The sequence below is a fragment of the Alnus glutinosa genome, chromosome 3 (assembly GCF_958979055.1).
Source record: "Alnus glutinosa chromosome 3, dhAlnGlut1.1, whole genome shotgun sequence".
NCBI lineage: Eukaryota > Viridiplantae > Streptophyta > Magnoliopsida > Fagales > Betulaceae > Alnus > Alnus glutinosa.
Genome location: NC_084888.1, coordinates 5,281,140 through 5,309,035, shown reverse-complemented (window position 1 = coordinate 5,309,035; position 27,896 = coordinate 5,281,140). Strand labels below are relative to the sequence as shown.

Below are 27,896 nucleotides of genomic sequence, written 5' to 3'. Positions count from 1 at the left end.
TACCGGGTAGACAGTTCTCATCTTCCTCCAAGCATCAGCACAAGAATATTTTCCATCACTAGAATCTCATATAGGCATATCATCTATACCAATCTCCACATCATGAAGCTGGCTCTGAATAGCAACTAAATCATCCGATCGAGCTGCAGGCCAATACCAATTCCCTTCTTTAATAATAGTATGAAGTCTAGAGTTAATGGGAAAACCAGAATCATAGATCAATCTATAGCCATATCTATCTAAGAGATAACCGTCCGGATGCTACTGATCCAGCCATAGAAAATTTTGAATGTATATTTTGCAACAAATTTTTAGAAAACAAGAGAAAAACAGAGTCGGATGTTCTTAGACTATGATTTTTTAGCCTAATTCAACAACTGGTAAGTGATTATGAGCAATTGATAACTGAAGAAAATAAAATCTTAATTTTCTTTCAATTTTTAATGTACTTGTCTTCTTTTTTTATTTCTTTTTGCGCAGGCTTTCAATGTGTGAAAATAAATTTAAAATTTTATTTTATCATGTATAAAATTGTACAAAGGTCCTTGAACCAATTAATTAGGAATCTAGGATATCTTTTCTTAGGACCAGGATCCCTTTTTATAATTGCATTAGTTCCATTAAATCAATCATTATGCTTCTGCCATGTCATTCTATTTTTAGTTTTTTAAATAAAAAATAAATAAATAATGAGCTTTTTTGACTAACAGCCTAAAGGGGGTGGCCGGACCACCCTTACAGATTTATGGGATGGTCGGTCATCCCAAATAAGTGGTTGACTCGTACGATTAGGACCATCAATATACATTTTTCACACACTCGTGTGTGTATATATATATATATATTTGAAAAGGTCATAGCACCAGCCTTATTTTACTCCAATTTATTCGGGTTATCTACAATTACACCATTAGTTTTCCATATGTACCTCGTAATATTGGGATCTCCAATCACTTGTCAACCATTTACAAGCATGAAAAGATCCGTCTTAATCTGATATAAATTGGTTTCGTGTAGACAAATCAAAGACTTTGCTCACTCCTATTTGTCTGAGGTACAGGCAACGAGCTCGGAGCCTTCTTGTTGAGCTTCCCTTTGATCCTCAGACAACCTGAACTAGAGCAAAAGAATACATCTTCATCTTCATCTTCATCTTCATCTTCAAGAGCTTTCCAAGTTTCACATATTTGCCTTAAAAAAAATTGGGAAAAAAAGAAAAAAGGAAAAAGGAAAAAGAAGAAGAAGAAGAAGAAAAGAATGGCATTCACAGGAACTCTGGATAAATGCAAGGCTTGTGATAAGACTGTCTATGTGGTTGATATGATGTCCCTTGAAGGGGTACCTTATCATAAATCCTGCTTCAAATGCAGCCATTGCAAAGGATTTCTTTCGGTATATATATCTCGAATCACTTCCCCCCCCCCCCCCCCCCCCCCCCCCCTGTTATCAAGTATCAACTCTCAATATTTCAATAATGTCTTCTCTTTTTTGAACCATATTTTCTTCTGCTGTTTCACTTTTAGCTTCTTTTATTTTGCTTAATTCCAATGCAATTGACATCGTGATAAATAATATAATTTAGAGATGTAATTATGCATGTTTTCTCTTGGTAGATCAAAACCAATAGCCATGAAACATTAGGTACTTGGGTTACTTTTAAAGTTGGTTTCTGTTGAATCACCAGAAAATATGATGAATTTAATCATTTATATCTTAATACTCTTCTCATGTGTGAGACCAAATACATGAAATATTTAACGGAAACAAAGTATCTCAAAATCGGCTCTAATACCATGTTAAATCGTCATTTATCCTAAAAAGTTAAGCTGATAGAAAATGATGAATTTAATAATTTAAGGAGTAAATATACTTAAAGCCCTTGAACTATCACCTGCTTTCGAGTTAGTCATACGAATTGCCAGGTGTGACATTTGGTTACACCAAATTGCCGTTTTGTGTAAAAAAAAAAAGCCCCACCGTAAGTGTCAAACATTAGAATGGATGGAAAAGTTGTCAGTACTTTGCACGTGACCAATTTAATCAAAATCTTCCAAAAATAACCTCACTTTCACCATTGAAAAACTATATTTACCCTTAAAAAAATCTGAACATATAACTTTTTGCTTCTAGGGATAACTGATCCACCCCCACACAGTGGGAGATGTTCAACTACTCTCATTTACTTTTTGGGGTGGTCAAGCCAATCATCCCCCTTTCTATTTTGGGTAGCCGAACGACTCCTCTCGGACTTTTTTAAAAAAAAAAAGAAATTATGTTATTTTTATTAGGAGATAATTGATTCTTTATTTTAGTTTATTCTTCTTCTTCTTTTTAAGGAGAAAAATGGGTATTTTAGAAAGATTTTGGTCAAAATGGTCACGTGCAAGATACATTACTACTTTTTCATCCATTCTAACGGACGAAACTGACGGATAGGTGTTTTTGACACAAAATGGTAGTTTGATGTAGCAAAATATCACGCCTATCAGCTCGTGATACAAACTCGAAAGAGTGTCTTAGAAAGTTATTTTCAGTAATATTAGTCACAAATTTGGTTTTAGTATCATCCTGAAGGAGCAAATACATAAAGCAACATCAGTGGCGCTAATTAACCATCCCATAATTTGCAGATGAGCAGCTACTCCTCCATGGATGGAGTCCTATACTGCAAACCTCATTTCGAGCAACTTTTCAAGGAATCTGGCAATTTCAGCAAGAATTTTGCACGTAAGATTTCTCTTTCAGGCCATTATATCTTGATGTTTTACAAAAATTATATATATATAGATGACATTTGTATCTGGGTGGCTAACGGTAACCTAACCTGTATTATGCAGCAAAGTCTTCTGAGAGGCATGGCGATCTGGTATATTCATCCTGCATGTCTATGAGCTTAGAGTACTGTTTGGATGTCCTGTGAATCAAAACGCTGTTTTTTTTATTTTCTTTTCTGGGGGATGCCTCTCAATGCAAAAAAAATATCTCATGGGACATCCAAATCTATATACAAATTGAACATTTTTCTATTTTTTTTTTTCATTGAGAATAACATACAAAATGTGATATCTTTTATAGGCCAGAGCTCCAAGCAAACTCTCTTCCATGTTCAGTGGAACCCTAGACAAATGCACCACTTGCTCGAAAACTGTGTATCCTCTAGACAAGGTTGGTGATCTAAATCAATGAGGAACAAGTTCTTTAATTTAGGCCACAAGCTGAAGAACACAAGGCCATAAATTAATGAAATGTGTTAGTATTGTTTTCTTGTATTAAATACCGATTATCCTAAAAACTTAAACCGATAAGAATGGGTAAAATGAAAGGTGAATAACGGAACGGGGTTCGAAAGAATACAAAGTTAGTGATGGCATCGGAGTAAAGGTCTTGAATTCAAGCTTTGTCTCTGTAAATTCATCCAATTTTAGTCTATATTTTCCTATCCGTTTAAGCTTTTGAAACAAGCTATGATTTTGACGCCTTAAACAAAGTTAACCCTTTAGCTTTTTCGCTTTACCTTACAAGGTGGCAATGGAAGGAGAATGTTTCCACAAGTCATGCTTCAGGTGTGCTCACGGTGGGTGCCCTCTTACACATTGTTCCTATGCTTCTCTTGATGGAGTCCTCTACTGCAAGCACCATTTTGCTCAGCTCTTCATGGAGAAAGGAAACTACCACCACGTCCTCCAGGCTGCCGCTGCGCACAAGAAGAATGCCACGCCGCCTCCTGCGGAGCCGGAGCCAAAGCCGGAAGCCGAGGACAAAACAAATGAGCAATCTTAGAAGGCACTTTGAATGGTTCCGGCCTCCCTGTCTTTCAGAGTTCTTAATTAATTAATCAAAAAAAAAAATATTGGGTGAAGACGACCCTCTCATATTTTTGAAATTCTAGTCAAACTTGTTCACAAATTATTTTGAGTTTGTAAGCTGATTTGAGAAGTTATATATTGATGTCTTTATAGCAAAAAGCAAGGAGCAATATATTTATGAACTTTCTTTCTTTTTCTTTTTCTCTTTTTTACAATTAATTTGTAGGGAAAATTGTTGTGAAGAAATTAATAATGGGCTCTAGTTTCATGATTCCCGTGGAAGTTTTATATATATATATATATATATATATATATATATATATATATATATATATATATATATATATATATATATTTACTCTTTTTTTTTTCAATTAATTTTGTTGGAAAACTTATGTGATGAAATTTGTTAAAGTACTAAAACAAAAAAGACAAAAAGGAGTTACCCGAGGCCTTTGGAGATGGTTCGGCTACCCCTATAAGCATTTTGGGGGTGACTCACTTAAAGCCAAAAAATAAAAATAAAAAAATAAAAAAATTAGGGTTGGCCTGGTTCAGTCACTTTGAAGGGCATTAGGTGGTTTCGGTCACCCTATCTGGCAATTTGGGGTAGGCGAACCACTCCAAAAAAGCAAAATGGTGTGGCTCGAGAGCGACCCTCTTTTTTAAAAAAGCTTTTTTTTTTTTTAATTTTTTAGTGTTTTTACATTTTTTTCAATTTTTAGTGAGTTTTTTTAATTTTTAGTAGGACATATGGCCACATGTCAATATTTTATTGGGTTGAAGTAGACTTCTGTAAATTTTATAGATGGATTTTGGATGAAAGTACTATTTTCATTTTTAACCATAAGCGAAATACTATCTACTATACGGTGCATGTGAAACTAAGATATAGAAGAGCTCAGTGAATAGAAATAACTTTGTTGAGTTATTGGAGTATATAATGGGAAGATGTAACTAGCCCATATGAGATATGTCTTTTTGCAGTTTTAGCCCGTAAAATCTGGTTCCGCAAAAACACAATGGTGCATGGGGGTGTTAACCCACCCAAACAAATTAATCTCTGAAGCTGACCAAGCTTTAAAAGAATATTCAGAGGCTAATGTTAGAGATGTACAAGTTTTGACCCCTAATGAGAATTCTACCATAGAAATGTGAAAAGCACCACCCAATGGTATGTATAAAATTAATTGGAATGTAGTCATTGACTCCAAAAATATGCGCATGTATATTGGAATTATTGTAAGAGATTGTGAAGGGCAGGTTATCACGGCTAAATGTCAGACTATATGTGTAGGGAGATGATTGGGGTACAACTCTTTTGTACAACTTTGGCACAACTCACTCACAATGAGGTGGGGCTCACGTGTATGGGCCCCCACCTCATTGTGAGTGGGGGTTGTGCCAAAGTTGTGATGGGGTTGTATATTTATCATTTCCCATATGTGTAAGGCAAGAAGCCAGGAACTAGCGGTGGTTGAAGCTCAAGCGGCTTTATGTGCTGTAGAACTTTGTTGCAACCTAAGATTACAGGATAGCGCTGATGGTCCTGAAAACTGACAGAATTTTCATGGGGGTTCTGCAATTCCAATCATCAGACTTCCAGCACTTTGTCTGCAACGGCGAAGGGATCGGTTGTGTCAATCTCTCTCGCTTGCACGATATAATGCGCTTAGTAATCAGTGATCAGGAGGAGAAGGGGGAGGAGACCACCTTTTATGGCTGGGATGTTGAGCCCAGCTGCTGGATCCAAATTACGTTTAGGAATGACAGTACGCACCTCTCACTCAATTTCTTGTGGTTTTTCATTTATAAAGCCTATTTCTTGGCAGTAATGAAATCAGGTCTCTTGTAAAAACATTTCTTGGAACTTTTTTCTGCCAGCTTGTGTAGATTTCTTGAAAGCTTAATTCCCGCTGAAATGTATGCTTTTCTTGAGTAATATCAGGCCAGGGTTGACACACATTAAAAATGAATAGATTTTGTGGTGTTTGTTTATGCATTGGATCTTTTAAAAAATTGTCTAATTGTGAATTGGATCATTGCGTGAAAGGACTATGGAATATGGAATTTACTTGAATGAAAGGAGATCGACCTGGACAAGTACTACCGGACGAGTCAGAAACAAGTCCTATAGGCATTAGTGTTACTAAAAATGTTAAAGCATTGACTAAATCATTAAATTTACTCCTTCTTATAAACTTTAAGCTTTTTGAATAAGTTGTAATTTATTATAGTATCAGAGTAGAGGTTATAAGTTTAAATCATGTAATGTCTGAGACATTATTTAATGGTTAAAATATAAAATTCGAGTAAATAATTGATTAAAGTCAATTTAGTGTCCTTAAAAATACAAAAGAATATTTTTAAGTCCAAAAGAAAAGGAAATTAGAATGAAAAATAGAATAGAAAAGAATGGAATAGAAATAATATAAAAGAAATATAAGATAAAATGAAATAAGAAATTAAATAAAAATAAGCCAAATGAAAGACAAGGCATGTTGACCATTAAAAGAGAAGAGAAAAAAGTCATTTGAAATAAAATAGATGGCCACGTTAAAAACAGAAAAAGGAGAAAATAAAATCAAAAGGAAAAGTTAAACGAAAGGAAGGAAGAATCAGATAAAGGAAAGTAAAAATAAAATAAAAAAAAGTGGCCAGATGGCCATTAAAAACAAGAAGGCCGAATGGCCATTTAAAACAAGAAGGCCGAATGGCCTTTTCAGTAGAACGGACGGCTTCAGGCCGAAAATTGTGAGTTTTTCCCACTTTTCTCTATTCCCATTTTTTTTTTAAAAAAAACCTTGATCCACGAAAATCCAACCGTTCAATCTTGAATCCGAGTTCGAAAACGTGATCTACGAAGCCCGATCTACGTTTCTACCGATCGTTTTGAGGTAAATCGTTACTTCAAAAATGCAAGTTTAACGATTTACCTCAAAACGATCGGTAGAAACGTAGATCGGGCTTCGTAGATCACATTTCCGAAATTGAATTCAAGATTGGACGGTTGGATTTTCGTAGATCAATATTTTTCCATAAAAAATCATTAAAAAAACAAAAAACTAGAGAAAAGTGGGAGCTTGCAAAGATTCCACAAATGCTGAGTATTGTTTGGGCAAATTTTTTGGTAAGTTGTTTTAAACCCTAACTTATGGATATTTGGTTTAAATGATATTTTGGGAGTTTAATCCTAAGATTTTCTTATAGGTTAATGTTATTTTAAATGTGTTAGTATTTATGTTAGCAGGTTAATATTTATTGTGATTAGGTTAGTGAATATGATTTGTGAGTTATTGTTATTGTGGTTAGATAGCATTATTATGTTTTGGGTTAGTGAAAATAAATTATAGGAAGTGTTTAATATTAGGGGTATATGTTAGAATGTGTTTTTGGTGCTTAATCATAAACAAATGTTTTGGACTAGTTGTATTGTGGTTAAATTAGTGAATAAGGCTTATGGGTGACTGGGTGTGTAAATGGAACCCTTAGAATATTATGGGTTTTCCAACTATATAGCCTTGAGCGATTCAAGTGCTAATTAGGATGTTTGTTAACTAAAGTACTAAATGTGCAATGTGTAATTTTACAGTGGCGCATTGCAGAGGGATTATCTAGGAAATTTAGTGCTTGAGTCCGCGTAGCCAAAGTAAGTATTCTACTCACTGAGAAAATATATTTTTTATATATTTATAGAATTGTAAATTACATATTGTTTTACATAACCGAACCGACATATGTTAATTATATGATTTTGGATGTTTTAAGTAGTTTTTCATTGTGTTGAGATATATATCAATAATTTTGATGAGTACTTAGATTTGATAAGAAGAATGATTTGAATGTTGATTTAAGGAGTCTTATTAACTGTTGTTGTTGGGATTTAAATAGTGCAAAACTGTGATTTAGAAAATGATATATTGGATTGCTAACTAATTTAAGAAAGCATTGTTGTTTAAAGCATTGAGCATGAAACTGAAATAAATAGAGTTTTGAGCATAAAACATTAATTAGGAAAAGACCTTTGTGCCAGTGCTCATTTTGGCAGGGCTTGGAAGACCTTTGTGCCATTGTTCCTCGTGACATTGTTGTTAAAGACCTTTGGGTCATTGTTCTCGGGGGCGTTGTTTGTTTAGACCTTGGGGCCGGTTTCCCTTTGGCACAACTTGGATGCATAATAGTGTTTGCTTTTATGGGTTTTAATAAATTTGTTTTAATGAAAGTTGGCATAACTGGTTTTAATAGCATTGGGTTTTGATGTACTTAGATGTTTACATTGTTCAGGGTTAGTAATGTTAATGTCTTTGTATAGCCAGGCAAGTTGTCATTTATTCTTCAGCAAAAACATGCTTGCGTATTAGAGTTTCACTATAGTGCTCGCATGATCACACTGATGTTCAAAGGGAATGAGCTTCAATGTATTTAGGCATGTTGTTACCTATTTCTGATAATGCAAATGTCTTTGTATAGCTAAGCAAAATGCCTTATTTAGTGTTTCTAAAATGCATTGAGCCTTGATGGACCGAGATGCTTGCGTTACCTAAGCTTGGGGATATTAGTACCTTTGTGTAGTATGCTTTCGAGCATCAATGTGCCAAGATACCGATATTACTTAAGTAAATACTTGTGTATCAGTATAGTAGGCGAGATGCCACTATTTTTCAGCTCAAGGCCTATGTGTATGCGTATACCTGTAATGGCGCTATCGCGTGTATATATGTCTGAGTCACCGATTAAAAAGTATTATTGCAGTTGGGTCTATATATAGACGTATCCAAGAAATTGGAGCTTCTATATATGTTCTCAGCTACATAGTATGCTTTAATGTTTTCTTAATAGCCGGTGTTTACCGTATCAGTTACAAGTGTTCTCAAAAGACAAAAGTTTGTAAAAATTGGTAGCTGTTATAGTGTATGTAAGGCTAAAGCGAAAAGTCGGGTTTTTTTTTGCGAAAACTCAGTCAGTTTAATATCATTGAGATCTCGGTATGTTTTATATTGAAAATGTGAACTCATTATTTCACCTGTGCGGATGTGGTTAACTCCACAACTGTGCAGACTCTGATTCTTTGGCTGCAGGTTTAGCGGATTTAGAGGATGATCATGTAGCTCTGTACTTGGGGTACTGCAACTGAGGCATTTTGCTGGAGTCGTAGCTAGGTTGGACATGGATGTCCTATTTTCATAGTCTTTATATATGGCTCATGTCCTGTGTGATACATGTATTTCGTAGAACCAGTATTTTGATATGTAATTAGAACTAGTATTTAGGTATGTAATTAGAACTAGTATTCTGGTATGTTTTTGAAGCCTTAAATAGATAGACTTGTAAATGGCTCTTATTGTTGATTAACAGTTATGTACTAGATGTGCTTTCTGCTTTGCAGTTCATGATATTGTTATTATGTTATGTTATCCGATGCATAAATATAATTATGATTATCATGTACATGTTATGGGGCATGGGTTATATGTTGGTTGAGCGACAAATAATTGTGCCACATCGCTAAAGGTGGATATAATTCACCTTGATACTCGGAGCTAATATTTCATTGGCATGTAGCTCACTGTACCGTGAGTGAATGATCCAGTTCTTAGATATCTCACAGGATTCATGTTTATTATTTGCATCTTTCATTTCACTAACACATGCTTGTCGCTTCAGTTTATGTAACTATAACAGATAAACAAGTGATGTTCCGATGACTATTTTTTCTATTTTGCATGTGATTAGGGGTGAAATTATGATTTTAAATGTGAGGGGGGATGAAAAAAATAAAATTAAGGGGGTAAAATTTGATTAGATGTGAGGGGACGGACAAATAAAATAAAAATATTGGAATATTTTGATTCTTGGGGAGTAGCTCCGCCCCCGCAGGTGACCCATCGCAAATCCGGCCGTCCAAAAATCTACTTCAACACCTGATAATGGAAATCCTAACATTGCGTCAAAACTGTTCCTCCTCAATGCAACAGTCACTACACTATCCTTGTCACCACATATTTATTTATTGTCTGCAATTCAAAATAAGCCTCCAAAAATCTTCCTTAATCCAAGCAAAATCCCTTCAACACTTTTAAATCCTCCTTAATAAAATTAGAAACGCAGAATAAGTTCTTGGATCCATTATTCCCAATAATACTATAATTCGACCAAAGATCCTTGATATTATAAGTTAAAACCTTTTCTCTCTCTAAAAAAAAAAAAAAAAAAAAAAAACTTAAAATCTTTAAAATAATATTCGCCACAAATTAACTCAAGGAGGTAATTGTTGAAATTTGAAGCTAAAAAATAGGGAGAACTTCACTTATAACTCCCGATCTTTCATTACTTTCGAAAAAAAATGTATCCAAATTTTAAAAAGTGTTAATTTAGGGTATCCATCTTTCAATTTTTTTTTTCAATTTCAACAATCAGTTAAAATTTTTCGTTAAATCCTGTCAAAATTCTCAAAATACCCATCCTATTTTTTAGGAAAAAAAGAAAAAAAATTGTTAGGATTTATGTGTCGGTAAAAATTTAACGGAATTTGCAAAAATACTCATGATTGAATCTTTGAAAATTTTTATATTTTTTTTTAAATAAAAATAAACATACGGGTATTTTGAAAATTTTGATAGGATTTAATGAAAAATTTTAACGGAGAGTTGAAATTGAAAAAAAATGAAAGAAGAATGCCTTGAATTGACATGTTTTAAAGTTTAGATATATTTTTTCAAAAATGATGAAAGATAAAGGGTTATAAATAAAGGTTTTAATAAAATATAAACTGAAATCAGGAAAATAAAGCCTAAGGAATAATTTTTTTTTTTTCCTTTTTAAAATATCCACCGCACAAATTATAATAAAGTAATAAACCAAAAACCGTAACAGAAACCCAATTCATAAACCACCGGGTTAACCGACTTTTAGTATATTGAAACTGAAATCCCGTGAGCTCCATAGCTTTCCCGCCAATCCTTTTCTCTCTATCTGCGATGCTCGAGTTCACGGTAGACATAATTTTGCTTCAGAAGGCCGTGGCGCCGCTCGCTGAGATTGCTGATGAAGCCAACATCAAGTACTCATCGGAAGGGATAACGATGATGGCCCTGACCACTGACATCATTTTCATGGGGGTTCTGAAATTCCGCTCATTAGACTTGGAGAACTTTTTCTGCGACCTCGAAGGGACTGGAGGTGTCGATCTCAAGCGCTTATACGAGATCCTGTGCCTGCTTGCACGAGATCCTGAAATGGATCCGGAGGGGGAGGAATACATCAGCTTTTATGCCCGAGATGGGGACGACAGGATCCAAATTACGTTTACGAATCGCAGTACGTACCTCTCACTCAATTTCTTGTGGTTCTTTGTTTCTAAAGTTTCTTTCTTGGCATTTAGTCACTAATAAAATCAGGTCTCTTGTAAAAACTATACACTTAGAAAACATTTCTTGGATCTTTTCCGCCAGCTTGGGTAGATTTCTTGACAGCTAAATTTCCACTGAAATGCATGTTTTTCTTGATCAATACCAGGGTTGATACACATTAAAAATGAGTAGATTTTGTGGGGTTTGTTTATGCTTATGATGGTAGCCACTTCTTGGACATGTGAATATCTATTGTGCCATCATAAACGATTGATCATTTCAATAATTGTTGTGGGTTCTCCTCGGCTTAAAATTTTCTAATTGTGATTTGGATCAGTAACTCACACCAGTTTTCCCCTTGGAATTGATATGACTGAACCTGAACCTGAACCTGAACTAATACACCAGTTTGAGTTAGAAACAGAATACAATGTGGTTGCTGCGCTACCTTCATGGGATTTTAGAGGCATTCTCAGGCTTCTGTTTGCCTTAGGGGACAGAGGTACTCATCTTTTTGGCATTTTTCATTCAAATTTCAGTTGGTTGATCTAGTTTAATTGCTCTCTGTTTTTTGTGGGTAAAAGAATTGGGTAAGCAGTTTAGTTGTTCAGTACTGGGGGATTCTTTATAGAAAGTTATAGATGGCAGGAATTCAGATTTCAGAAGCAGCTGTTGTTTTATTCTTCATTTTTATGCTCTGTTTCTTCGAGGTTCTCATTCACTTCCTCGTAATACGGTGGCTACATGTTATTAAAAGTACAGTTGGAATGTCAACTTTGATTTGCATCATTAGCCAAAAACAGAGGAATGCAGAACAGTGTCTTTGAGCATGCTTACAGATAGGCATATTATCCAAAATGATGATTTGATCAAATAGTCAATGATATATCTGAACTTCAATTCTCTCACTTTTTAGTACTTCTTCAAATGGGTCAACGTGGTACACAAACCTCACAAATGCACTCACAAGTCACATCAAATCTCTCACTCACTGTGAGTACTCCAGGAGCGGAGCTAAACTCTTTTTACCGGAGTCAAACCAAACATGGAAAACCAAAACACTCATATTAGCGGAAACTAACCATGATTTTGATATCAACTGTTAGGGAGAGAAGCACAAGGAGAGTCAATATACATATTATGACTCAATTTCTAGCTCAAAGCCTAAGCTAATGGACTTGGGTTAGGCATATTAACTACTCTTTTTCTTTATACTTTACCAATATGAAACACAAACCTCACAAGTGTACTCACATAGTCACAATTCTATGGAACATCCCTTGAAGTGGATATAATTCACCTTGATGCTCATAACTAATATTTCATTGGCTTGTAGCTTACTGTACCTTGAGTGAACGATCCAGTTCTTAAATCATGTTAGATATATATCTCAGAGGCTTCTTGTTTCTTGCAAAAGTTCATTTTCTCCCGCTTTTAGATATTATTATTTGCATGTTGCATTTTACTAACACATGCTCGTCGCCTCAGTTTCTGTAACTATAACAGATAAGCAAGTGAAGTTCTCTATATTGAATGTGGAAATTGCCCTTCACAAAGAGGTAGGCCGAGCAGCATTGATCGAATTCCGCCTTCCCCATTCTCACTTCCCTGCCAGTTTTTGCTTTCACTTTTGATTCTTAACGAATTACTTTGCCTTTGGTGATGTCAGCAGCGTTCGGAATGTATAATTTGGGGAACTGCTGAGGATTGTCCAGTTCAATTGGGCTTTGATATCGATCACTTCAACCCGTTCATTAGTGCGTCATTTCTTACAAACATGGTCTGGATACTCCATTCTGATAATTTGCTTGCGCTTCACCAGCTTAATTTCCCTGTTGGGGCAGCGGGTAACATCATGCTTTACATCATATGAATATGATCATCATTTTGTACAGAAAAAATAGGAAAATATGAGGAGGAGCTGATGCTATGCATGACATGATATTTGTAATCTTCTCACTTCAAACAATGTCCCTTCTTATATCTCACTGTATCTGAATACACGTCAAAAAAAGATTTGTATGACTTGCAAATGGTGGTTCTAGCTAGGGTTACAGAAAAACAATTTTATTCCCAGACAGCGGAATGCATTTTTTGTGATAAGAACTCAAGGGTTTCTGTCGATTGAAAACCATGAAATAAAAAGAAAAACAGATAAATCGGTCCATCAAAGAGATTGAACTTTTAATTGATCACTTCAAAGGGATTTTTGTCCCGTAAGAGATTGAAGTAGATGGATCCTTTTGTCCCGTGAAGTTGATTTTGTTTGACCAGGTTTTTGACAAAAGGTCAAAGTGATTGACTATGTCCCATTTATGATTTTTGGTAGGGCTAGATTAAGTTATGACTCATCGCAGTTTGAGGGAGCGCTTGCGATTTCTTACTTTGCAAATAGTCTAGATTCCTTCTGTTGAAGTTTAGCTAGTAGGTATATGCTACTATGATCTCGACCAGGTAAATAAGCCATATTTGGCCGCCCGCATCTACCTGTTTTTTAATTTTAAAAAAAAAAATTGTGATCAACTATGAGAAATGGGTTGTTGAGCGTGTATAAAGTCGTGCGTTATAGAGATTATGGTTGAAAGATATATTAGATCTTGCTTCATGCAGTGGAACTTGTTTTTCTGACGGTGAAGCCGTTAGTAAAACTCTAAGGGTACTTTGATACGTAGAATGTCCATTCTATTAAGAAAAATGAATAACTTTTATCAAGAATTGAAAAATATAAAATAAAATAGCTTTAGTGTTAAAGTATGCATATACTCTAACACTTGAAATAATCATTCTCATGGCCCATGAATGAATTAAAATAACTACATTTTTATTTTACCACATTAATGTGGTAGTGTCAATTAGCTTTTGTATCAGTCATTGTTAAAAAAAAAAAATTCAATGACAGATTGACACTCACATTAACATAATAAAATAGTGGTGAGATAAAAATGTAGTTTTTAAGATCGAGATCCACATTAATTACATGCCTAAATTGCTAGAAATTTAGGTAGTCCTTGTAAGAGAGCCATTGTGATACTCAATTTCTCAAGTAGCTGGCCGTCCAAAATTTATTTAGATAGTTAAATTCTGTCCAAATTTTTAACAATTTGAGTAGATAATTATTGTCCCATCCATTATGATAATCGCCCATTTTAAGGATTTTTAAATAATAGCGCAAAATAGGAAAGAAAAATATTGAAAATAGACCTGCTATTTAATGATAGATTTTTTTTAAAAAAATATAAATACAGAGGGGAAATGGAAAAATAGCATTTTTCTTTTGAAAAGTAAACAAGATGTTCAGCTCACGCGCTCTCGAAGAGAATGAAAATTTTGATCCGGTCCGGACAAAATGACGTGCGCCAGGTTGTTCCCCTCGCAAGTCGCGACAAGCGCACGGCGCAGTCATGCACGGATGCACCTACTACACGATTGGATGGTTTGCCACGCGCATGAAGTGCAAGTGGGTGTATCTCATTTCTGAGAATATCCCAAGCATATCACGCATCCAAGGCCTGAAGGCCATTCCAGTAAAATCAGTGTTAAAAACAATCCCACCAATAAGCACATTTTCTCGGCCAACTCTCATTTTCTTGCACTTTCTCCCCTTCCAAACAAATAGCGAGAAAGTAGAGAGAGAAAGCAGAGCCTAGAGAGACAAATTGTAATCATTTACTACAAACAAACAAAGTCCAAGCATAAATAGGTCAAGTCGATTTGTTATCGAGTTCCGTCATTTTACACCCTAACTTTCTCAAACACTCCGCCACTGATTTTCTCAGCTCGATCCCCAAAGTCCCTATTGATGATCGGTTGGTCCTTCCCGTTTATATTCATATGCTTATACTTACATGCTACATGTATCCATACGCAGAAATGTATGTATACATCTGCTAATTATGTTCATTTTGTGTGTATTACTGGTGCTTGTAGTTAACAGCTTTGAATTGTTACAATTTGGATTCAATCACATTTTTTTATTTATTTATGAAAATATACATGTGTGTCTGTGGATGCAAGATCCCTATGCATGTCAACGTGGTTTATCAGTTTTATATCTAAGTAGTGAGGACTTGATTCAGTAATATTGAGTTTATATCTAAGTAGTGAGGACTGGATTCAGAAATACTGAATACTTGTTTCGTTTTGTTGAATTTTTTTTTTCTTCACCAGGTGTTTGACTTAAAGCCAAAGTGAGAACGTGAAATGGATTGTAGAGTGTATACAAAGATTTGTGCACATTAGAATATTGTTCCACAAAGGTTGAGAGATATGGATATTTCTTGTAGTTTTCGGCAGCCAAACGTGTTTCATGGCTGTGAGGGCACAAGTTACAAGAGTTTGGATCGTTTTGAGTCGCATTTGCAGTTTAACAGTAGCCGTTTTTGCTGTAACTTGCTGGGTAATTCAAGATTTGTATTGAAACCGCATTTGAGTAAGAAGACGAAAAGAATGATTTCTTCTAGAGGTTACAAGAGTACGATTATGGTTGACACAGGAGAATTTGATAGTCAATTGTGGAGTTCAAATTTAAGACCATCTTTGTATTGTAATTTTGACAATGTTTTTAAATGTTCAAGAGCAGTTCGGTCGTGGTGTCAGAGTAATGATTCATTAGCATATGTAAATGGGAATGGTAGAAATGTAGAATTCGTGAAAAGTAGTGATGAGGGCTCAGGAGTTGATAGTGGTGAGTTAAATGATTCCAAAGAGGAGGGGCAGGAGGAAGAAGTGGAAGTACCTAGTGTTGATGAACTGAGGGAATTTTTACAAAAGGCAATAAGAGAATTGGAAGTTGCACGGCTTAATAGTACCATGTTCGAGGAAAAGGCCCAGAGAATATCAGAAGCTGCAATAGCCTTACAGGACGAAGTGGCAAATGCTTGGAATGATGTTAATTCTTCCCTTGATGCCATTCAAGAGATTGTGAATGAAGAGTCTGTTGCCAAGGAAGCTGTTCAAAAAGCGACAATGGCTCTTTCATTAGCTGAGGCAAGGCTTCAGGTGGCAGTAGAATCTTTGGAGGCTGCAAAAGGAGGGAATGATTCTTTGGCAGGTTCTAGAGAGAATGATGGGGAAAATAATATTGGTGAAGAGGAAAAAGTGCTTTTAGTTGCTCAGGAAGAGATTAAGAAATGTGAGGAGAATTGGACAAATTGTGAGGCAGAGTTGAGATGCCTGCAGAGTAAAAAGGAGGAGTTGCAGAAGGAAGTGGACAGATTGAACGAAGTTGCAGAGAAAGCACAGCTGAATGCCTTGAAAGCCGAGGAGGATGTGGCGAACATAATGCTTTTAGCAGAGCAAGCTGTTGGCTTTGAACTTGATGCCACTCAACGTGTGAATGATGCAGAGATTGCATTACAGAGGGCAGAGAAATCTCTATCCAGTTCTCATCTTGATCATCCAGAAGTTATCCAAGGACAGGCCCTGATTGATGAGGCTGTAGTTGAGGAGGATAACATGGTCCAAGGTGTTTCTGATGATGCTCCTGTTGAAAGGGACAGTGATGTGCCAGTTGATGGGGACTCTTTAGGTACCAAGCCTTTACCAGATAGCCTGTTGGGTAAAAGCAGTCAGAGTTCTGAATATTTGAATCAATCTGGTGATTTGAGTGATCATGAGAATGGAAAGTTAAGTTTAGAATCACCTAAAGAAGCTGAATTAGAAGCAGAAAAATCAAAGAATTTGGTTCAAACAAGAAGGCAGGATATGCAGAAGGATTTGACTAAGGAGACTTCACCCTTTAATTCTCCCAAGGCATTGTCGAAGAAATCTTCTCGCTTCTTTTCTGCTTCATTTTTCTCTTTTACTGTAGATGGGACACCAGCATCAGTTTTCCAGGGTCTCATGGAGTCTGCAAGGAAGCAATTGCCCACGCTAGTTGTTGGATTGTTGCTATTTGGAGCAGGGTATGTATTAGATATGCTACTGCTTGGTTTCACATATTGTTACAAATTCTTTTCTTTTCAGCCTTGCAGTACTGCTTTACTAAGAGCATTCACAATGAATTCTTCAAAATTTCTCTAAATTTAACTCTAAAATTCTACTTTAGTTGATTTAGCTACCCACTTTTCAAAACCACTAAATATCAAACTCTCTAAATATTTTTCTACTTTGTTAAATATTGTATTTTATTGATGAAACCAACTTTTAGACTCCTTACATTAAAAATCTACTTTAGTTTAGGGAAAGAAGAAAAAGTATGAAAGAGAAAGAATATTAAAAAATCTTTAACTTTCACTTTTGGACTCTTTACATTTAGAGAGCATTACTGACCAAAGTTAAATTTAACATTGAGTAGAAAGTTTGTTAAATGGTGTATTTTGTGAGTTTTGTTAAATTTTTAGAGAAAAGTTAGAAGTAGAGAGTTCATTGTGAATGCTTTAAAGGATAATTCATATGTTATGTGGTTACTGAATTTTATTGAGTATGTGTGCATGAGTCATCTGATTTAATGACATGACATTTCTGAGGTTCTAAGTAGTTCCAAGAGAATGATATTTGTTTCTTTGGGAATGTTATATGTCAACACTTGGGGCAGACTCTTTTTTCCTAATAATATTGGTCTTGTTGGTTTCATCAACTTTTTTTTGCATTTCTAGTATTTCCATTTGTGCTTTTCTCTTGTATATTTCTTGGGTTGTGTACTCAGGTTGTTCCCTCTTCGGATTAGTTAATAAGGTTTTTAGTCATCAAAGGGAAAAAAAAAAAAAAAAAAACAAAGAAGGAAGGCAGTACTTGAATGCTTTAAGTATACATATAGCTTTTCTTCCTTAGATCTTCAGCTCTATCCTGTGCCTTAATTCTTTAATTAGATTGTTATTTCCAGTGTAAAAGTTTGCCTTCCACTGATCACAAGATGCTGAACTTTATCACAGGGTAACCTTGTATGCTAATCGAGCAGAGAGGAATGCTCAGCTACTGCAGCCTCCAGATGTCATCAGCACTAGTATTGAAGAAGTTTCCTCAAGTGCTAAGCCTCTAGTTCGACAATTACAGAAACTACCTAAGAGAGTTAAAAAACTAATTGCAATGCTTCCTCATCAAGAGGCAGGCCATCATATTTCCCTTCACTTCTTCTGCCTTTTGGTCTTTACTCCCACGTGTAGAACTTGTTGATCTGATCATGTACTCAATTATTTATTAGGTGAATGAGGAGGAAGCTTCCCTCTTCGACATGTTGTGGTTATTGCTTGCTAGTGTTATATTTGTGCCTATATTTCAGAAAATTCCTGGAGGTATTTTAATTCCTATATACCTTTCACTAGCATTGAACTTCAACTTATACTATTGAATATAATGAGGTTGCAGTTCTAGATGCTTTTAGAAATTGAATACGTTTAGGTGCATGATCCTGTATCATTGAACAGAATTCTTAATCCATACATAATCAAAAGCTTTTTCTTGTTCTATATTTAACTTTCCTTGTTTGCCATCTGTTTTGCTTTCCTGAACTTAGACAGAAGTGATATGCTTAGGACTTTAATGGTTTTGGTGACAAAAATGTTGCTGGTCCTTTACGCACCTGGCTATCATCTGCACATATATCACTAGGCCTTTATTTCATTTTTAAAATTTGTGCCCAAAGTTTTTACATATCGTTTCATTAATGGTGTGTATCTTATCTGCTGTGATGTATAGGAAGTCCTGTTCTTGGTTACTTGGCTGCTGGCATCTTGATCGGGCCCTATGGGCTCTCCATTATTCGTCATGTGCATGGGACAAAGGCAATTGCTGAATTTGGGGTTGTTTTCTTATTGTTCAATATCGGCCTTGAGGTGGGGTTTATCTTTATAAATCTTGCTGTTCTACTGCATTTTATGTGTCCTATTGAAAGCAATTTAAACTTGAACTTTGAACTTGATTTCTTAGCTCTCTGTTGAAAGGCTAAGTTCCATGAAGAAATATGTGTTCGGGTTAGGCTCTGCCCAGGTGATTGAGAACTTCATCTTATGGTTATCATTTGTGTTTGGTTGCATCTTAGATTCTTAATATTCATTACAAATGCAGGTTTTGGTGACAGCAGTGGTGGTTGGCTTGGTTGCTCATTTTGTTTGTGGGCTGCCTGGTCCTGCTGCAATTGTTGTTGGGAATGGCCTGGCATTATCATCCACTGCTGTTGTCCTGCAGGTAATGATCATTTTTTTTCTCCTACTAGGCGTTCTTGTTTCTTCGTACTAAGACTCCTAAACCAAACATTTCACTAATATGTAATATCCTTAAACATATTATACCGTGCAATCATCTTACGTCTTTTCAATATTAATTACTTCTAAAGTCTTGCAAATCTTTGAAAACCACCAGTTGGACTTGATCCGTGATCCGATAATGTGGCTCGTTACGGCCTCTGATGCCTCTTGTTGAACTTGTCAGTAAATTATATATATATTTCAAGAGATAAGTGAATCAAATTTGATTGAACTTCTTTGCAGGTGTTGCAGGAGCGAGGTGAGAGCACGTCACGCCATGGACGTGCTACATTTTCTGTCTTGCTTTTCCAGGTTAGTTTTGAAAATTCTGAGTCAGAAGGCATCTTGTCTTGAAATAAATGTCTTGTGCAAGATATTTATGCTCTTTTATTCAGTTGATATGCCTGACTGAACTGCTTCTTACTTGGTGATGTACATATTGTTACTTGCTGTGCCATGTGCCTGTTTCTTCACAGTAGGCTAGGATGAAAATATGAAACTAAAGTCTAAAGATTCATAATATTGGTATTCAGCTTCCATGTAGCGTTGCTTCTTGATAAGAATGTGTAGAAATCCTTTTTTTTTTTTTTTTTCCCTCAGATGCTCTTGCTCCTTCATTTATTACATACATTTTGAGCTTAAAAAAAAAATCTAGACTCGAAAATTAATTGTTTTCTTTTCTTTGGTTTCTTACAGGATTTGGCTGTTGTCGTTTTGCTGATACTCATCCCTCTTATTTCACCTAATTCATCTAAAGGAGGGGTAATATTTTCTTGTACTATGGTTTTCCTTTTCATCATTTTATCAAATATGGCAATGGATGTTTTGAATATTTATTGTCTGAGGCACTATCAGTACTTATTTGTGACTCAAATGTGCCCAGAACATACTTAGTGAAGATCATTATGATATATACCGTATAAGGGATAAAGGCAGTTGTAAACATAAGAAAATATATGTAAAGGTCAAGGTAATATGTTAAATTGCAGAAAGAGTAAACAAAAGTGTGACATTGCAGTTGGATATGCCAAATTGCTCAATAAATAAGTGTTTCTTATCCAATTTTCATATCTCTTTCGTTCCCTACTCTCAGAATTTCGTTGTGGAACTAGAGACTTTTTGGTGTTCCTTTTTAGTCTTTTATGCTCAGATGACAGAAGTGACTTGCAGCTTTTGGTGCTGTTCCTTCCATAAGCATGTGTTCATTGTTCAACCCTAAACTTCTTCATCCATCCTTGCTTTTTACTCTCAGTTAAATGTTGATCATTTAACGCAGATTAACTTATGTGTTCTTCTTTTAGAAGCATAAATCTGGACAGTATTTACTTCCTTCTGTAGTTGTGTTTATTATTATTGTTATTTTCATGGTTTTGGATTCTTGTGCTACTTATTCTGTCATCTGGGGAAAAATCATCTGTTGTTCTTCAGGTTGGTTTCCAAGCGATTGCTGAAGCTCTTGGACTGGCTGCTGTTAAGGCAGCAGTTGCCATCACTGCCATAATTGCTGGTGGTCGCTTGGTAAGTTTCAGATATCTTGGAGATTAATAAGATCTTGGCACTACTGCTCACCGGTTAGTGATATGGGGTTATTTGTTGTCGATAATAATGTCTCGGGAGATCTTGATGAAGCTTCTGTTTAATTTGGTGGGCCATTTGGAATTTGCCGGTGAAAAATAGAGTAAATTTCTAGGTTGATGTACAATTTTGGTCAAAATCCTGATGTGAAAACTTACACAGTTTTAAGAAAAAGAATTTGAAAAAAAAGGATTACTTCACTGTCTGTTCATAAGATGATGTTTGGGATGTTTGCTTTTCTGGTACAATGGCTGCTATTTTTTTTTATCTCTATAAATTTTTCATACAAAGAAATACAGCTTGTGTTTTGCATTTATTTTTCCTTTTCTGTGGTTTTTCCAGTTGCTTCGACCAATCTATAAGCAAATTGCGGAAAATCAAAATGCAGAAATATTCTCTGCCAATACACTCCTTGTTATTCTGGGGACTAGTCTCCTTACAGCCAGGGTATGACTCTGCATTTACTATTTGTTATTATTGTATTCTCTTTAAGTAACAAGCTTCTCTTTTTGTCCACCCTAGAGCAGGCTGGACTTTCCATGGCATTGGGAGCATTTTTGGCTGGATTGCTCCTTGCAGAAACTGAATTTTCCTTACAGGTTGAGTCAGATATTGCTCCGTATCGTGGCCTTTTATTGGGTCTGTTCTTCATGACGGTAGGTACTTTGTTTTGGCATTCTTTGAGATCTATTTTTTCTTCTCTTTTCTTTTCTTTTTGTAGTGCTCCATAAACCTTGTTTTATTGATGGTTAAGCTGCTTTTTTATCACTTTTATTCAGATATTAATTCATAAGAGGAATTTTAAATGTGGAAATCTTGTTTTGCACTGTTTAATATCTTCCAGCTCTGGGCCATCTGCCTGTCAAGGCATTATTTGGCTATTTATGGTACTTTTATCAAAATGAATAATAATTATTACACACTGCAGCAGCAGTTGCAAGAGTGTTACTTAGATATTCTACTGGATATTCTACTGGGAATTTTTTCTTGAGTTTAGCTCATTGGTATTGCTAATTTATTGAACAATGATGCTATATGTGCAATTAATGGAAATCATTGTGGTTTTCAGGTTGGCATGTCTATCGATCCAAAACTTCTTGTTTCAAACTTTCCAGTGATCAGTGGGTCATTGGCACTCTTGATTGGTGGCAAGACTTTATTGGTTGCACTAGTTGGTAGGCTTTTTGGTATTTCAATCATATCTGCAATAAGAGTTGGTCTTCTTCTTGCTCCGGGTGGAGAATTTGCATTTGTGGCTTTTGGTGAAGCTGTTAATCAGGTTTCCCTTCTCATAATCTAAAGTTTTATCTGCAAGACTCAGTGGTTTGCATTTAGCAGATAATTCTGCTTTGCTAAAATTTTATACTATATGCTGGACCATACTCATTCTGCTGAATTAACTAGCTGAGATAAAATATAGATTTTTGTCATCTTCATGATTATCACTTATACAATCTTTCAGTAAAAAAATGATATCTTTGCTAGTAGAAATGCTATTTCACTCGTCCTTTCTGCAGGGTATAATGTCTTCTCAGCTGTCATCTTTGCTGTTTCTTGTGGTGGGAATTTCGATGGCCATCACACCTTGGCTAGCTGCTGGAGGCCAGCTAATTGCCTCTCGTTTTGAGCAGCATGATGTTCGAAGTTTATTACCTGCTGAGAGTGAGGTAAAATTTCTATATGAGAACTCACTGCTATTGGTTGCAAAGATTGTGAGTTTCAGCAGTTAGTGATACCTAGAGCAGGCATTATCACTAACAGTTTACAGAACTTCATATATTGTTGCTCTTTACAGTTTACAAGTAAGCATACTATGTGTTTTGCAAGTCAGGAGTGCAGTCATCAATAACCAGTTGGTGACTCATCATCATAAGTTGTCCATTCTGATACAATTTAAGTGATTTATACTCAAGAAGATTGAATGTAACTCTTTTCATGTAAGTTAACTATTTTTTCATGTAATAAGGAAGGGGCCAAGGTAATGGAGATAGACAGAGTCACCATGTTTGCTTAACTACATTGCAGTGGCATTGTTTAAAAAGAAATGCTACACACACTCTCACTCCCACACTCGCAAGTGCTCACTCTTTGACATGGCAGTGAAAATCACTATTAAATTTTGGATGGACCACTATTAGATTTTAGATCCAATGGTGATTTTCACTGTCACGTCAGACTGTGGGGGTGGGATTGTGTGTGTAGCATTTCTCTTGTTTAAATCTGCTGCTAAATACCTTTGTATTGAGGCTGTGGAATTTTTTTTGCATTCAGTTTACAGCAGCCTTTGCCTTTTTGAGGTTCAAATGTACTTGGTTGTGGTAAATCACTTTGAAAGTAATTGGGATATAATCTAATTGAGGTCCATATATTTGGTTGGTTTCCTTCTTGGCTTGTTGCTACTCTAAGTTCATAGAAGTAAACAGAAAAAGATTTTACTTATCAGTAAATCCCACCTCATGGTCTAACAACAGAAATATCCTGTCGCGGGGGGGGGGGGGGGGGGGGGGAGGCAGCTAAAGAAAGTGAAAGATGGTTTATTTCAACATGAAGTCTGTGCACTATAGTCAATTTTGGTTTGAGCGCCACTTGTATTCAAACAATCTTATTGGGACGTTGGTTGCATTGATTTTTGTGATATAGGGTGACATTCAACCTTTTAAAAGCGCAGCTTCCTTAATTTATGGGGCTTGCTATTGGGGGTCATCAGCCGGTCATGACTGTCGTGCTTTGATAGGGCCAGCTACATAAAATGGGCCCTACCAGTGATACGTGCTTGCTGGGCCTGCATTTGATGTCTGGCCCATTCAACATGTCACAGTTTGATTGGCGTGAATGTCTCATTTTCAATCATTTAATTTTTATGGACTACAAAACATTTTGGTATCTGGGTAGCCTTTTCTGTTGCGTTTCCTATAATAGCACAACATGATTATTGTGCTGTTATTTTTTGCTATTTATGAGTGCTGCTTTCAAATACTAAACTCATTTTATTAGGAGGTTATGCCAAATCTACTTTTGTACTTGAGGTTGTATGTATGGTGACTGCAGGTAGACACTTTATTTGCCCTTATCTGTTTGTTATGTAGGATTGACATGGCAAATGTATAGGTATATTCATCAATTAGTCTTGATTTATTTTGGCTTGGTTTATTTTCCAGACAGATGATTTGCAAGATCACATAATCATTTGTGGATTTGGACGAGTTGGCCAGGTGTAGTAATAATTTGGAGGTCATTTTTTTTTGTTGCATTAATTTTCAGGTCTGTTTAAATAAATTTGTGTTATCTGGCAAATCTTGTATGTACATAAATTATGAGCTACTGTAACAGTAGCAACTTTTTCTTCTTTTGGTTCCCAGATCATTGCTCAGCTTCTTTCAGAGCGACTGATTCCTTTTGTTGCTCTTGATGTGAGGAGGTAAGCAATTGACTTTGTAAATCTCTTAGCATGTATTTTCAATTATTTCTCTTTTAGAGAAGAATGCATTCAAAATATTGCAAAAGTAGTCTTCCTCAACATGTTGATTCTAGTAGCATATATGTGCAAATGTATATTTTAGAATTCACTGAGTGTGCATGGCTCAGTTCATCTCAGAACATTATATCTTTGCCAATTACATGAAGGGGAATTTGAAGAGAATTAATATATATATATATATATATATATATATATATATATATATATATATATATATATATATTTCTTGAGATCTCTTTTAGCCAAATGAAATGTTATAACAAGTTGGTGTCAAATAAAAATATTGCTGAAGCAAATAACTAGGACTGACGAACGATGAAATGCTCTTTTTTCTTCAGATTGCACTTTTTATATCCTCTTCTATGGACATCTCTGTAAAACCTTTGACTGAATGCAACTTTGAAAGGTGAAGCAAAAAGTTAAATTTAATTTTTAACTCGGTTCTCTGTTGTCTTCAGTGATAGAGTGGCAGTTGGACGTGCCCTGGACCTTCCTGTGTATTTTGGAGATGCTGGCAGTCGAGAGGTGGGGCAAACTGTATGAAAATATGCTTACGTGCAGGTTCATTATTTGACTTGCTTTATACTGGATGACTAGGTCCTTCACAAAGTTGGTGCTGAAAGAGCATGTGCAGCGGCAATAGCCCTTGATACCCCTGGTGCAAATTATAGAACCGTTTGGGCTCTGAGCAAGTATTTCCCCAACGTGAAGACCTTTGTCCGTGCTCATGATGTTGATCATGGCCTAAATTTGGAAAAGGCAGGGGCTACAGCAGTAAGTTGTCTTGTACACATTATTTATCAATAAATTAAGTAGAAAAAGGGTATAAAAATTATTCTAGATTTCATCTTTCCTGATTCTATCTGGCTCACACTGTGAGAAAACTTACAGGTCGTCCCAGAGACGTTGGAACCAAGTCTACAGTTAGCAGCTGCTGTTCTTGCTCAGGTAAATAACTTGATCGCCCCATATAACAAGTTACTGCAACAGTAGCTTCTTCTTTTTTGGGTGCTTTGACATGTTCTTTGTATTGTTGAGTGATGGCATGCAGTGTGTGATTAATTGGTGGGATGTAGTGTTGTGTGCAATTAATGGAGTTGCATATTTGATAATTGAGGGGGAAGAGGTGTGATTCATTCCCTCGTTTGTGCATACATTGTGTCATCATATTAAGGAGCGGTTACACTTGGTTTTCTCACTAATTTTGACATTATGATAAACCAGCATATTGATCAAATTCTGAGTTGATTGGTTTAAGGATAAATATCCCTGTTTTATGATACATAGAAGGGTAGCTTATGCATCTCATATGAAGATCTTTTTTTTTTAAAAAAAAAATGGAAAAAGGGAAAGAACAAACTGTAACTCGACATATGGAAGGGAGGAGAAAAAGATGTCCTTTCAGCCCTAAAGACAAAAGGGTAGAATTACAAAAACAATGACATACTATATATTTGTACTTTCATCTTAGCTCTTGTTGTTCCATTCAGGCAAAACTGCCGATGTCAGAAATTGCAGCGACCATCAACGAATTCAGGTCACGACATCTGTCAGAGCTGACTGAGGTAATTAATTCTCCCAAATATAAATACAATAAGAAGCTATTTGACTAGGAAATCCAGAAACCATGGTACTTGTTTGCCACGTATGAAACTGAAATCGGATTGGGTGTATTTACAGTATATGGTTTATTTGTGCAGCTATGTCAAACAAGCGGAAGTTCTCTTGGTTATGGATTTTCTCGGGTCGCTAAACCCAAAATCCAATCCTTGGATCTTTCAGACGAGAACCAAGTCAGTGAAGGTACGCTGGCAATATAAAATCAAAGTGAAAAAAGACAAAAGACAACATGAAGAACTTTGTGGTGGAATACATATTTTGTTGGTATAACTTGTACAGATACTGGAAAAAAAAAAAAAAATAGCAAAAACTAGAGGCAATCACATGGACACGTACTTTGCATTGATCATTGATCATTCCTCCATTTTTATTTTATTTTTTTTGTTTGTTTGCACATGTTGGATAAATTTTGCCCAACCGTGTTAGTGAAGTTGTCGTTTTAAACGGACAGCTTTACCTTTATAGTTGTTTCCGATGATGTTGTTCGCTTCTATATGATCATCATAGTCTGTTTCCTTTCCAAGAACTAAGAAGGCCCTGCTAAAGGTGCTAAAACGTGGAATCGGATACCATTCATTTCGCCGCCAAATACAGAACCACGTTGCTCTCTCTCTCTCTCTCTCTCTCAGAAGGAAATCCTGTTTTTACAAACCGGAGAACCTCTCTTGCAAATTAACTTGGGAAAATGATGGCACAAATGCTGTGCCTCAACGGCCTGATCCAGGTGTCGTTTGATCTCGGGACACAAAAACGGTGTGTCGGTGTCTCCCAGAGTCCCAGTTGATCACTTGGGCAGAGGAGAAGGAGAACAGCAACCCCAGTCCAAATGGCTCAGGTGGCTTGACTCAATTAAACCCGTCGTTTTTGTTTCGCATTAACAAACGGCATGCTGCTTTCTTTTCTATAGAGCTCAACCCCATTCCATAGTTCAATAAACTCAAACCCACTTTGCAAAAGTGAGCTGTGTTCGAAAGAAACTGAAAATCCTATGAAGAATTCTACAGACGCACATGACAATCTGACACGACGTTGAGATTCCTCTGCATGTCATTGCATACATTAAACAATCAATAATTGGTTTATATTAAGATACAGTTTCGTGCTAGCATCAAAAGTTGTAATCACAAATTTATAATCAAATTGATTAAACCATTCAAAAACTTTTTCAACATATTGTGATTAATAAGAATTAAACCTTCATTATTTCTAATAATTCTAATACCAAGAACCACATTAGCAACACCGAAATCTTTACTTATCGATGTGGCAACTCATTTTCCCACTTCTCTATGCCATTTAATTACTGTTAACTCTTTTATCTTCTTTTAAATTTTTAATACTTGTACACACTCTACACGTGGGCTGACAGCCTACGGCAAAATTTGGATTCTCTCAGATTTTTGAATCTGAGTCGTCCATTACATCTAACGGCTGAAACAAATGCAACAGTTTTTGTTTCACCGGGGAAGTAATTGTTTTTTTCAACATGCTAGTTGTTTCAAAGTTACTGAAGCAAATAATTTTCTTTTCAGAAATGTTAGGTTGTACACTCCTACATTCTTACTGTCCAACTCATCTTATGTGGATCTCTTTAATTTATAAGAGCCCATTATGTCCGGTTAGGGCAGAAAACAGTGGTTTTATATCCATCAATAAGAGATTGACACATCAGCTTATAACAAGAAAAACAATTGTTTGCAAAACACTGAATCTAATCCATTTTTTTACTTTTTTAGATTGAAAAAAAAAACCTCCCAACCACCGCCCACCCCAAATGCTGCCGTCGCCGCCACTGCTCCACGCCGGACACCGCCACTAGTTCCGCCGCTCATTCACCGGTAAGTTCAACCCCTCTCTCTCTCTCTCTGTGGCACTATCCTTTAGC

The 27,896-nt window shown here is 35.8% G+C and overlaps 3 protein-coding genes and 1 long non-coding RNA gene across 5 annotated transcripts; all 4 read left to right on the top strand.

The window, feature by feature from the left end:
* The first annotated feature begins 1,257 nt into the window (after positions 1–1,257).
* Positions 1,258–3,780, top strand: LOC133862697 (LIM domain-containing protein PLIM2b). The gene is made up of 5 exons (XM_062298546.1): positions 1,258–1,392; positions 2,631–2,727; positions 2,838–2,866; positions 3,076–3,165; positions 3,523–3,780. Exons 1-5 carry the CDS (start codon positions 1,258–1,260, stop codon positions 3,778–3,780), a joined length of 609 nt encoding a protein of 202 aa, XP_062154530.1.
* A 2,744-nt stretch (positions 3,781–6,524) lies between these two features.
* Positions 6,525–9,254, top strand: LOC133862466 (uncharacterized). Its single transcript, XR_009899230.1, has 3 exons — positions 6,525–6,936; positions 7,399–7,455; positions 8,864–9,254. It is a non-coding gene; the product is annotated as an uncharacterized LOC133862466 (long non-coding RNA).
* Positions 9,255–10,688: 1,434 nt separating this feature from the next.
* Positions 10,689–13,188, top strand: LOC133862543 (uncharacterized). Its single transcript, XM_062298375.1, has 4 exons — positions 10,689–11,123; positions 11,493–11,657; positions 12,644–12,714; positions 12,828–13,188. The coding sequence occupies exons 1-4, from the start codon at positions 10,784–10,786 to the stop codon at positions 13,026–13,028; spliced, it is 777 nt and encodes a 258-aa protein (XP_062154359.1). The 5' UTR covers positions 10,689–10,783; the 3' UTR covers positions 13,029–13,188.
* A 1,489-nt stretch (positions 13,189–14,677) lies between these two features.
* Positions 14,678–26,512, top strand: LOC133862566 (K(+) efflux antiporter 2, chloroplastic-like). 2 transcript variants are annotated; one of them, XM_062298400.1, is made up of 21 exons: positions 14,678–14,961; positions 15,323–17,058; positions 18,028–18,199; positions 18,297–18,387; positions 18,791–18,927; positions 19,022–19,081; positions 19,160–19,279; positions 19,582–19,650; positions 20,035–20,100; positions 20,767–20,856; positions 21,256–21,360; positions 21,441–21,569; positions 21,983–22,192; positions 22,431–22,580; positions 24,072–24,125; positions 24,273–24,331; positions 24,850–24,916; positions 24,989–25,165; positions 25,283–25,339; positions 25,882–25,956; positions 26,092–26,512. In XM_062298400.1, exons 2-21 carry the CDS (start codon positions 15,422–15,424, stop codon positions 26,209–26,211), a joined length of 3,645 nt encoding a protein of 1,214 aa, XP_062154384.1. In that variant the 5' UTR covers positions 14,678–14,961; positions 15,323–15,421; the 3' UTR covers positions 26,212–26,512. The 2 variants fall into 2 exon arrangements, with proteins under 2 accessions (XP_062154384.1, XP_062154385.1); XM_062298401.1 differs by having other exon boundaries at positions 14,678–15,027.
* The last annotated feature ends 1,384 nt before the right edge of the window (positions 26,513–27,896 follow it).

Excerpts from the sequence above, each read along its gene's own strand:
- LOC133862697 (XM_062298546.1), top strand. The coding sequence starts at position 1,258 with ATGGCATTCACAGGAACTCTGGATAAATGCAAGGCTTGTGATAAGACT. Across the intron at positions 2,867-3,075 it reads CTGAGAGGCATGGCGATCTG|GCCAGAGCTCCAAGCAAACT; the intron begins GTATATTCATCC and ends TATCTTTTATAG. Across the intron at positions 3,166-3,522 it reads CTGTGTATCCTCTAGACAAG|GTGGCAATGGAAGGAGAATG; the intron begins GTTGGTGATCTA and ends TTACCTTACAAG.
- LOC133862543 (XM_062298375.1), top strand. The coding sequence starts at position 10,784 with ATGCTCGAGTTCACGGTAGACATAATTTTGCTTCAGAAGGCCGTGGCG. Across the intron at positions 11,124-11,492 it reads AATTACGTTTACGAATCGCA|TAACTCACACCAGTTTTCCC; the intron begins GTACGTACCTCT and ends GATTTGGATCAG. Across the intron at positions 12,715-12,827 it reads AAATTGCCCTTCACAAAGAG|CGTTCGGAATGTATAATTTG; the intron begins GTAGGCCGAGCA and ends TGATGTCAGCAG.
- LOC133862566 (XM_062298400.1), top strand. The coding sequence starts at position 15,422 with ATGGATATTTCTTGTAGTTTTCGGCAGCCAAACGTGTTTCATGGCTGT. Across the intron at positions 20,857-21,255 it reads TAATTGCTGGTGGTCGCTTG|TTGCTTCGACCAATCTATAA; the intron begins GTAAGTTTCAGA and ends TGGTTTTTCCAG. Across the intron at positions 21,570-21,982 it reads TGGGTCTGTTCTTCATGACG|GTTGGCATGTCTATCGATCC; the intron begins GTAGGTACTTTG and ends TGTGGTTTTCAG.